Below are 11,632 nucleotides of genomic sequence, written 5' to 3' on the forward strand. Positions count from 1 at the left end.
CCGCGGGAGGAGCGGCGCGATGGCGGCGGCGGCGCGGCGGCGCTGAGGATGATATCGCGATACGCGCGGAAACCGGTGCAGGCGTGAGTGGCTGCCGCTACTGCGGTCCCCGGCGCGGTCCCGATGCCCATCCCAGTCCCGGTCCCGATCTCGGTCGCGATCCCCCTGGCCCCATCCCGGGCCTGCCGCCCGCGCTCCCCCCAGCACCAAACAGGGCCCCGTGACGGCCCGGTGACACCGCGTCCCCGACGGGAGATGGTTCCCAGGATTCCCGGGATTCCTAAGCACCGGTCCCGGCCAAACACCGGTGTGGCAGAACGCGATTACGTCCCTGTAATTGGCTTTTTTCTCCTGACCCAGGAGTTGGGTCAGTTCTGACTTACTCGGCTCGTTTACTCTTGTTCATTTTTATTTAATTAATCTACAGGGATAATGGCATTGTCTCCACTTTTAGGGAGCTGTGGGCCAATTCACAACATCTTAAGTTCAAGTTTAACTGATTTTGAAGCCAAGACCTTTAACTTCGTCTTTACCCTAGAGTTAGTTTTGACACCTTAAACCTAAAGCTTGGGCGACAAGAATTAGCCTTCTAATAGCAATCAATGTGTGCACAGTCCTTGAGAAGCAGAAAAGAAAAACCTATAAAACTTACTGGGAACTCTGTAAATGTTTTTTCTTGTAAGTAATGGCAAGTTCCACTTCTGCTTTTTTAGACAAGGACTCCCAAAACATGCCTTGAGGCATCACCCACTGCCAGAGCTACGGGCTCAGGTGTGCTCAGCCACACCCACCACTGAAAACCTCGGCCAGACCTCCAGGTACGTGTCACGACATATCTGATACACCTGTTCTGATACAGCTAGGCTTTGTTTACTGGCACACTCGATTTGTCATTGTTTATTGTGGGCTCTTTTGCTTGCTTTTTTCCCGGCTCAACGCGTGCGTTTCAGGGAGTCGGGAATCCATAAGGAATCGGATGATCATGGGGATCCACAGACTGCTAGCCAGAGTTGTGTTGACACCTCCACAGAAGACAGCTCAGTCTTCTCCTGGGGCTATGACGTGAGTAGAACATAATCAGCCAAGCCAAATCTAGCACAGAAAGACACTTGAAATACCACTGCAAAGACATGTCAGAATAAAAATACTTGGATCTGTCAAAAAAATCATGGTAGCGATTATAGAAAGAACATCTTTTTTACCTCTTTCCATCTTTCAGTTCAAAACTCATACTATTCCGTTAATATCCTGCATTTCCACCGAAAATTTTGGAAATGCAAACCATTTAGTGCACGAGTCTATCTATAAATGCTGTTTCTGTGGAACCCCAGCTATGGCTGGATGACTTTCAGACACTTGGCGTGAGTTTATCAAACTTCTGCATACTTGCATGTTTCTCAAAATACAGGGAGTTCCTAAAACATTATTTTCCTTTAGAAATGTTTGTTTTATTCTCCATCCACCGAAGCCAAGTGTGCTGTTGCCTTCGGGGAGGTGAGATGGAGCTGTTTGAATTTGAATGACCCCGGAGCTGACCCCACTGTGTCTGCATGTAACAGAGGACCTGACCATCCCTCAGGGTCAGGGTTTCCCAGCAGTCTGCATTGCTTCTTGTGTTGCTGTTGTTTGTGGACAGTGGAATCAACAAATCCTCCATTGCATTAAAATACCACTGAATTTTATCCTTCCTGTTCTGATTTCTTTAAGTCTTGTAACTTAATGTAATAATACAGGTATTTCAAAATGTTTAGTAGCTTTTCTGCTGTGTCAGTGTAAGCCTTTCATGTGGCTGCCATCAGTCTTAACGGCAGGCTGCATCGTCTCTGGGAGAAAATTATTTAAAGTCAAAATCTTTCTAATGCAGTCCTGCTAAGCTTTAAACAAATAGTTGTCTTTTTCAATTGTACTTTAAAAATCATTTTAAAAAACACTGCAAAGGCTATTCACTAGGTATTTTCTTTCCTCTCTAGGAATTTGATAAAGCTGCCACGCAACAAGTTCAGCAGATGTTCAGACAAATTGATGAGCTTCTGTATGAGCAGAAGGAAAACGTTCATGTTGAGGGACTGCGGGAAGAATGCCATCAGTGGTCCTCCAGCTTTCCTCATCTCAGGTATTTTATTAATGGACTGATGCTAGTACCTTCACAACAAGGGTAGGGATGCACACAGTTGCTCTTAAAACAAGTGGCAGGGTGGGTTTATGCAAGTATGTGGTAGACACAGATAAAAAGATGACTTTGGTGATGTGCCTGCCTGTCATTAATAAGCATCCTGTTACCTCACGTGTGGTTCCTTGACAGAGGTTTGTTGCTATTTGCAACTGACTTGGCCTTAACAGAGCAGAATTCTCTCAGAAAACTGAAACTGTCACCAGGAAAATGCACAGCTTCCCAGCAGAGCTTTTAGGATTTGCTGCTGTTCTTTCTTACACCCTTCAATAAACGTACTGCCAAGGTTTTCTGCTGTATTTATCCTTTGCTTTTGCCGTGGCAGGGTGGTGGGGAAGCAGGTGGTGATCCCCACAGACGAAGGGTATGGATGGTACTCGAGTTGCCCCTCGGGCAGTTTGGCTCCCTCAGATGTAAGTTCACCACAGGAAAAGGATTCTGATGAGTAAGTACCAGCAGTGAGCCTGGATCATACCAAGGTGCGAAGGCAGGTTTGTTCTCTGCTTCTTAAAGTGTGCAGCCTTCCTGTTAGGCTGAGTTTTGAACATGGCACAGTCTTTTTTTTCCTTTTAAACTGAATTTAGTACACTCAGATATTACCGCAGGCCAAGGCCCTAGGGTATATCACTGTGTCCGGCAGCTGTAGGGAGGAGGAGGAGGACAGAAGATCCAGCAGGCAGGAACTGTGCAGCAAGATGGATTTATTTAATTATTTTACAAACTCTTTTATAGACTTTTTTCTTTGTAGTCTAATTGGACAAAGGATCAGCCACCCCTTGGGGTGATTGCCTAAAATCCTAAAACATCCATTGTCAAAGTATTTTTCTACTGTACCATAAACAAGACTTTCCAAGGTTGCAGGTGGCTTGGTTGTTTACATTCCCTGCTACCTCTTCTGTGAGAGAGAAAAGTCTCTCACAGACTTAGAAAATAGCAAGAAAATCCTTGCTAGCAGCATTTCTCTATCTACACTCAGAATAGCAAGAATACGTAGCTGTGCTTTTGCCGACTATAGTGAACTGGCCAGTAAATAGAAATATCTTTGCTGCTGCTGACTTCTTAAGAATGTGTATGTATTGTAGCTGGTTTTATTATTAATCATCTGTTAAACCTGCCTAGGACTTAAAAAATACAAAGCACTATGTTAGTGCTGCTTTTAATGTTTTAGAATGCTTTCTAATTAGCTTTGTATATTTTTTCCCTGAAGTTTCAGGTTCCTTAGCAAGAATTAAAAGGTATCCAAACCAGAAGTTGTTACAGTAATGAATAATTTGTTTGCCTCGCTACTGCTTGCCCTTAACTACTTTGCTGTCTCTCAGTTATTTGAGGTGGAATAACAACTTATCTTTATTTCTGCTTTCTGAAAACTGTCACCTGTTCAGATTTAGTGTTTTTGGCAAGAAGGTGCCTCTTTTTGTTGCTCCTGCTCACAAAAAGGCCGACCCTTCCAAGTCTCCAACCTTGTGTTCCTCAGAGAGCGATGAAGGGGAGGAGGAAGTCATTCTCTCCGAAGGCATAGTGGAGGAATACTTGGCATTTGACCACAGAGATGTGTAGGTATTGAATATCAAAGGAGTACCAGTGTCCTGGGGTTCCTGCAGTTAAGATACAGATACTTGATGGATTTATTTTTCTTTTCTTTACAGAACTTCCAAAGGCCTGAGGTTGCCCAGGCACTGGGAATTCTCCCAGCCCATTTCCTGGGACAATTTATTTTGCTGAATTATTTTTAGGAATATTTTGGTAATTTTTCATGCAGTCCATTTTTGTGCTTGGTTTGAATATTTCATTCCATCATAACTAAGAGCCTGTGTATTTAAACACCATTTATTTTTTTATACCATGTCAAATTCACTGCTGTTAGTTATGCACTAGCAGTGTGCTGCTTCTGTTTTGTACTGGCATTTTGGACAGAATTGTACCTTCCTGGATTTTTCCAGTGGTAGTTTTAAGAACTAGAGTGGATTTTATGCTTGTCAAGAAACAATTACCACTATTTTTATCTTTCTGCCCCTTTCCTTTATTCAGACCAACAATATGAACATATGGCCTGGGTAAGGACTCTAGAGGGTGCTGTCAGTTCCTGACTACTTAATTGGTTTTAATAATTAAAGCCACTTAGCTGCATGGACCATTAAATTCAAATTGTTATGTTTCTTGCTTTGACCAGCAACAGGCCAGAGAGACATTGCTGCAACAAATAATATCACTCTCTTGTCTTCAGGATTCTGTGCTCTCATTAGATACAGAGCCTAACAATGTGATGAAGAAATAGCACTGTAACTATTAATATTGATTTTTTTAATGTGAATTTGATCTCTTGAGTAAATTATTTATTGTTCATGAAGTATCATTTATAGTCATTCTGTACAGGAGACCAGGATGTGTCAGTCATCTCTCACTGAGGTCGGTGGGAAAACCGAAAGTAAATACAGGAAAATGTGTTTCTGGTGCAGGTAATGCTTACATTTTTACAGGGAGGAGGAGTTGCACGAGAGGAAAATGGGACTGTCCTCTGGAAGACGGAAATTGGGGTTTCCTCCTGTCTCTCCCTATTCCTGCATGAAGGATTCTGTGCTCACGTTTGTGTTTGATGATGTGTGGAGTGAAGTCCTGGTCTGCATGGAAGAACTGATCTGCAGGCACTGGGAAGGGTCAGCCTCTGGTAAGGGTTGCAGTTAAAGTGAGGGCTCAAAAGGGGACTGCAGCTACTTTTGCAAAGATGCCATGGGAGAGAGATGTGTTTGGGAATGATCTCTTCAGTGGGAATAAAAAGGTTATTTTGCTAACAGTGTGAAACATGTCTTCAAAAAACTCAGCAGAATTCATCATCCAAGAGGACTGTCTCTAAAAAAACTGGATTCATAGCACTGTCCATGACTAGCACTGCCAATATTAACAGGAATTCTCTGTTGCTTTGCACAGATGATGAGAAAAATATCCTAACAGTAGATACCCTCCGAGCAGATGCCAGAAGCCCTTTGCAGTTGGATCCTCTGCCAGCCTTGTTACCTCGTGTGCCACACACAAAGATGCCCTCGGTGACATCAAATCTGGTAAGGATTTTTAGCCAGCTGTTGTTTTTTGTGGGGATGAATAAACGCAGTGTTACCTCAGCAAACAGATTGGTTGTGTTTAGGTAAATAACTAGTTTGGACTCTGTGTGAATGGTGGCTGTCCTTTCTGACACTTAAGTTCTGTTATTACTCAGTTGGAAGTTTTAATTCCTACATTTCTCCTTGAAACGTAGTATTTTACATTTGTGGTGGCTGTTGATTAAGGATGTAGTTCTTTCCACAACTTAATGTTTCGATTAAATGGTGAGGTTGAGGACTGTGTGTGTGGGATCCCATTCTCACATTTATAGTTAATTCAGCCAGCAAGAAGGGAGAAATCTCAGTGCAGTTCTAAACCAGTTTTTTTCTCACACACTGAATTTAACTGTATGATCTGCTTTAGGTTATCTCCTCCTAGAGTGGTGAGCACCGAAGTGTTACCTATTTGTTCCATTTTAATTCAACTCTTTCCTTATTTCTTTTTATTTCTTTCTCCTTTATTTCTTCCCCCACCTGTCCCTTGTGTCCCCTTACTGTGTGTGTAGTGCCCAAAACCCAGATGTGGCCGCAAAAGCAAAAAGAGGAGAAAAACACCTCAAGTATGTATGGGATTAAAACTCTGCTGATTTCTATTTGCTCTTGTTATGGCGGGTGGAATCTGATGTTTTTTCCAGATCAGTCTGTATCTCAGAAAAGGAGTTTGCAGATCTGTTATTGACATAAAATGTCAATATACCCAGAAAATGATTTTTGTAAAGCTTCTGATTAGTCATTGTTGGAAGATCAGCGAATGAGCTGCTCAGCTGGAAAAAATTAAGTATTAGGACATGGTATTAGGAGGTTTTCTAAGCACTACTAAAAACTGAAATGCTAAGATCCCTGTCTTGGATGGGGAAATAATATAACCGAGTATACATCTGGATGTCATGGAAGAAATTAATGACTCTTCTCCAAAAAGAGAAGTCTGTAAATATGTGTGTGTGTGTGTGTGTTTCTCTGCCAAACAGTAATTTACTTAATTATTTTTTTAAATTTCAGGTAAGTCTCTCTCAAGGGTCAAGTAGTGGTTCTCAGCGTAACCTAAATGGCTTGATGGTGATCCATGGGATCCAGTTACACCAAAGGAACCTGCCTGTAGTGGAGAAAACACTGTAAGAACTACAGATCACCGGTTGTAAATAAAGTAGAGCACTCTCACAGTGAGAGGGATTCAACCCAAAACCTTGTGAGATAAAATTCCTCCACCAGAGAAAGTAACTCTCAGTTATTTTCCTGCTTGCTTGTTTGTCTTCTGTGAAAGAGTATTACTTGATATAATTATGTTAAGAATGGACTCTCATAATTTCTGCCCACGTATTTTATGACTGAAGTCACCTGTAGGTGAGCACTTGGGTAACAGAGTAGTTGTCATGTTGACCATGTCTCTTTTGGTCTTGCAATTTTTTGTTTTGTTAGGGACTTGGATGACAAACGGCCAGGATCAAGTTCCCTCCTCTCCACCAGGACGTGGCCAAATCGTCCCCTGGAGCTCAGCACCTCATCCCTGTCCCGCTGCACGAGGAGAAGGAACCCCCCCCCACGGACCCTGCATCCCATCGGGACCCCGCGCTCCGGAGACGACGTCTGCAGGCGCCTGTACGTCCCAAACCGGCCTCTCCCTGCAGGGTACCGGGGCAGAGAGCACGGAAAGCATCCCTGGGTAGGGAGGACAGGGATTATTGGAGTAAGGAGAGGGACTGCCCCTTAAAGCACAGCTCCCCTGAGAAAGCCGAGTTGTTAAAGCTGATGGTCACTGCTGCCAGCTGCGAGTCAGTGAGTCACATACATTCCCAGATTCAGGTAGTTTTGCACAGAGCAATAGACCTCAGACTGTCCTCTACAAGTGAAGTGAACACCACCATCTCTTTCTTGACATGGATGTCTTTTTCTGCAGCCTATTTTCAAGGTAAATTTAAAAATCTGTGGTTTTTGGAGGTCACACTGCATGTTGTTGTCCTAGCCCAGACTGGACTATAAAAATGTTAAAAGAGGTTATCTGGCTGACCAAAGGGCACTTAGTGAGCCCTCAGTCACATCTAGAATATCTCACTTTTATTTTGCACAATGACCTGACTGAATGGGACCATTTACAGTGACCACAGGGTCTCAGGAAACAATGCAGGCTTTGATAGACCTGTCTATTCCACACGTTGTAAATTGATTTTAGTTTTGCAGTTTACCTCTAAACTCATCCAGTCTGTTGCTTTCTTGTCACATACTGTTGAGAGACTTATTCCTTGTCCCTTCATAACTGGTACTTCTCCTTCCAGTGTTTTATGCTTCTGTTCCCTTTCCTCAGGCTTCAATCAATCTAAGAAGTACTGACATCTCTGCTTTATTAAAATGTATTTTTTAATGTAAGTAGAGAGCACTAGGGAAGTGTTTTTTAAAGCGTAGATTATGGCTTGAAGCTTTTCCAAGGTATTCTTACAGAAGTCAACTCCAGAAGGCCAAAGAAACTGACAATATTACACCTTTCCACGTGCCAAACATATAAACTGTGTGTTTTTTCTGTTCTTACTGGTGCATTCCAGCCTGACTACACAGGAGCAGCTGACTTCACCCTCCCCACTGCTGCTAAACAGAAATCACCCCCTGCCACCCATTGCCACCACCACCGTGGCAGAGCGTGGGAGCACCACAGGACCCCACAGGCAAACGGTAACAGGCACAAGAATCTCATTTTATTACTCAATAATCTAAAGTTGTTATCACAGCTGCCACAGAGTTCCAATTTATTTGTTGTTTTGTGACAGCAAGTCAAATAGATGCACGAAAAATGTTGTATCATCTCTGAGTAACAGCATCACCCAGCGTTGCATGCTTAATTCTCATTAATGCCAATTGAATGTTTCCCTCCTCATAACTAGGTATAAAATGATTCACTTGGAAAATTAGCTTTAAGTCCTGGGTTAATTATTTTCAATGGACTGCTGCACTAAAAAAAAGCCATAACTGTTATTTCTCCTTGCAGAAACCTCGAGGGAACTCGAGCCGTGCTCACACTGTCACAACACAAGAAGACGCTCACCAGCAGCTCCAAGAGCAGCTGTTCTTACCTGATCCCTTCTCCAAGCCTAACACAACCAACACATCCTTGGTAAAGCACGGCTGATTACACCAGATCATCCTTAATCACAGATTAGAGTGCTTTGACAATTAACGTGAATCAATGTCCAGTCTGTTTGAGTAACAAATACTCTCGGTTTAATTTACTGAAACACCTACTCTACTGATACCTTCTTGTATCTCACAAAGTACTTTTATCTAAGCTTTGAAAGCTGTAATTTCAGCAACAGCTTTTAAATAGCCGCTTGATTAGTTTCTGTGTATACTTTCAACATCCTGGACTCAGCAGTTACAAAATCTGCTTTGGAACAGTACAATTTCCAGAAATGGCAAGACTTGCCTCTAAGTGGCCCAGTGATCATTCTAAATAGGTGTTAGGAAAGTGTATTTTCTACTTCTAAAGTTGATTTGACCCTTCTTTAAAGCTTCCCTTAGACCTTTACAACATCTAACCCATTACCAAATACACATGTTTAAGTAGTTTGTAGTTGCATTATAACCTTGATGATTTTTTTTCATGCAAACAGAAATAACTTGAACTGTATTTTCAGCCAGACTCCCAGCGCCGCCGTTCTTGCACTGTTATTGATTATAGTAATCAATCCTGGACAAGGAGAGGATCGACACCTTCAGGTATGCTCATCAGCCACAGGGCTTACTAAGATCAAACAAAGGAGGCTTTTGGGACAGGGATGCATTTTCTACAGGGGTACATTCCTACAGGTGATTTCCACTGGGGAGGTTTTTCAAAGTTCCATCCATGTTTTTAATTTGCCGTTATAGGTGTGTTATCCTTGCTATATCCTACTCTATTCCAGAGTATAGTTGGGTGCATTTTGTTGGGGTTTTTGTGTTTTTATTACCACCAAATATTTAAATCAAGGAAGCTTAATGTGACCAGCCCCAGTGCCTCTCAATGTCCAAGTTTTCAAAGCAGGAGTTGTCAGCTTAAACAGAAATAGTAACTTGAGGTTAAGAAAGGCACTAAAACTGAAGTAACTTGTTTTTAAGCAGGCAAGGAGTGGTTCCTACTGAAATTATATATCTGCTCCCCCCGTCAAAAAAAATGCAAGATGAGTTTTCTGATTGCTGTATTGACCAAAAAAAATCTTAAATTATCAGAAAAACTTGGTAGACATGAATACTTGGTGAAGTATCAGGGAATGCAGTCGCTCCCTGCAATGCAGCAACTTGGCAAGCACAAACTTTGCCCCTTTTGGAAGGTATAAATAAATGCAGTTGATAGGCATGTGTTGGAGTAAAAAGACATTTTAAGTTTTCAGCTAGAGGAGATGTATTTGGTACTTAGCTGTGATACCTTTTCGAAGTCTCGAGGCTGTCCATGATCTCTTTGTTTGTCAGGTCTTCCACCACGTGGTTCTGTGAAAGCCCACGGCCGAAGTGGATCAGGCACAAAAAGCAAACAGGGGCTCTAACGTGCCATGGAGAAGTGTCCACCCATCTGTCCCTCTCCAGAGAGTCAAGAACCACCCCTCCTTCCCAGCAAGGTCAACGTTGTTTACACAGAGCTTTCCAACACCCTTCCTTACAGATAGTTATTTTTATATAAATCTAAGCAGCAGCTGCCAAAGATGAAAAGGGGTGCACTTAAACATTCCATTTTCTACCAGCAGAGAAAGTGATGCTCCAGTGGAAGGGTGAATACACTCCAGTGAAGGCCAACTCCTAGGAAACCTAGCAAACACTCTCAGTCTGTGCTGTTCTCCATGAGGCTGGTGACAGGTTCATGTCCTTAACAGGCAGGCACTGCAGGACCTGCTCATTCTTCCCTTAGGAAGGTTAACCCGGCCTTCCACAGCAGTAGTGATTTTCATTTTTTTTAAACTGTATTTATATGTTTAAAGCAATATTGTACTAGCAAAAGCAAGCACTCAGCTTAGGCAAGTGATGGATGCTGTGGTGGCTGCAGCAGGTATGAACACAGGTGTGTAGAACCAAGGCAGCGGTACAGGTGACCTGGCAGCTCCAAGGGTAGCACACCACTGCCTCTTCCTGAGTTATAGTAAAACCTTTTACCTCTTCCTCAGTGACTGAAGAAGGTTGAGCAGGCAAAAAGAAATTTCTGACTATGAGTAGCTTCAGACAGTACTCAAAAAAAGTCTTCCTGGTGAGACATTTTATGGTAATTGCACAGAATAGCTCCCTTTCTAAAGGGACACAGAATAGTGTCCCTTTCTAAAAATACCTGTAATTACACAAGACTTATGCAATCTAACGTAGAGTTCCAGAAGCCACATATGCAATGGAGCTTTTAGGAGCTGTGTCTGCCCTGTGTGACAGACCTAACAGAGGCATTTGCTGGAGTTGGCCTTGTGGCTCCAGATAAGACAAAAAAATACATGAAATACAGGCTTCTCAAAATAAGTGATTAGTTGAAGGTCTTAGTCCCAAACAATAAGTGCCAGACTAAAGTGTAAAAACAAGCTGAGGTAACCACTGGCTGTATTTAAACAAAGTTAGGATGCTCCCCAAAAACAGTTGTTCCTTTCTAGTCCAATTAAAGAGCAGTTTTCCTATATTTTCTTATTATTCTCCAAACTACAGTTCAAAATAGAAAAAAAGCTTCCCCACTCCAGACCAGCTAATGATTTTTCATCAATACTGAAGCTCACGGTCCAGTTGATCCAAGCATGCTTTAATCAGAAACAGGGAACTGTGCAAACCTAACTGGGTTAACCTGCCTTTGCATTTCCAGAAGTTAAAAAAACAAAAGCTGAGCTCAATCTAAACCTCTTAAGTTTGCAGAGAGAGAAATTGATGCTCACCAGAGGCCTCTACTCACTAAACTATTTCAAAATACAATTTCTCTCCTGGAACACTGTGCAGTGTGTCAGTTATGTCAGGCAAAGTACAGATAAGCATCCCATTTGTATCCGTGCCATTCCTCAGGGACCAAGTGAGTTTTCTGTAGCACGAGAGTCACAAAAACAGACAAACTTGAATAGATTTCTGTTAATATAAGGTAGTGTTTTACAGCCTAGAGGAGTCACTGGGTTTAAAAACTGCAGTCCCCTCCTAAGGCCATTTTTTTTCCTGTACAGATGGTTGACACCAGGGACTGCTCCTGGACTGTTACTTATTTTGTGTAATAAAATTAACCTCCAAGCCCTGTGTTAAAAAACACAATGATATACTCTACTTTCTCAGAATCAGGGTAATTTTTGAGAGCAGACAAGTGAAAGGGAACAGAGAGACCATCTACCTCTGGCTTCCCCCCAGGAGCTCTTGTTGAAGCTGTGAGGGCCTTCAACTCCCAAAGTGTTCACCTCGTGGCTCC

The 11,632-nt window shown here is 42.5% G+C and overlaps 1 protein-coding gene across 1 annotated transcript; it reads left to right on the plus strand.

Moving 5' to 3' along the window:
• The first annotated feature begins 11 nt into the window (after positions 1–11).
• FAM149B1 (family with sequence similarity 149 member B1) lies at positions 12–11,628 on the plus strand. Its single transcript, XM_082286547.1, has 15 exons — positions 12–83; positions 714–818; positions 951–1,062; positions 1,971–2,113; positions 2,496–2,615; positions 3,553–3,723; positions 4,648–4,835; positions 5,096–5,226; positions 5,772–5,825; positions 6,265–6,377; positions 6,682–6,861; positions 7,800–7,926; positions 8,240–8,365; positions 8,886–8,967; positions 9,697–11,628. Exons 1-15 carry the CDS (start codon positions 49–51, stop codon positions 9,768–9,770), a joined length of 1,761 nt encoding a protein of 586 aa, XP_082142673.1. The 5' UTR covers positions 12–48; the 3' UTR covers positions 9,771–11,628.
• The last annotated feature ends 4 nt before the right edge of the window (positions 11,629–11,632 follow it).

This window comes from Coloeus monedula (assembly GCF_965178545.1).
Source record: "Coloeus monedula genome assembly, chromosome: 8".
Lineage (NCBI taxonomy): Eukaryota > Metazoa > Chordata > Aves > Passeriformes > Corvidae > Coloeus > Coloeus monedula.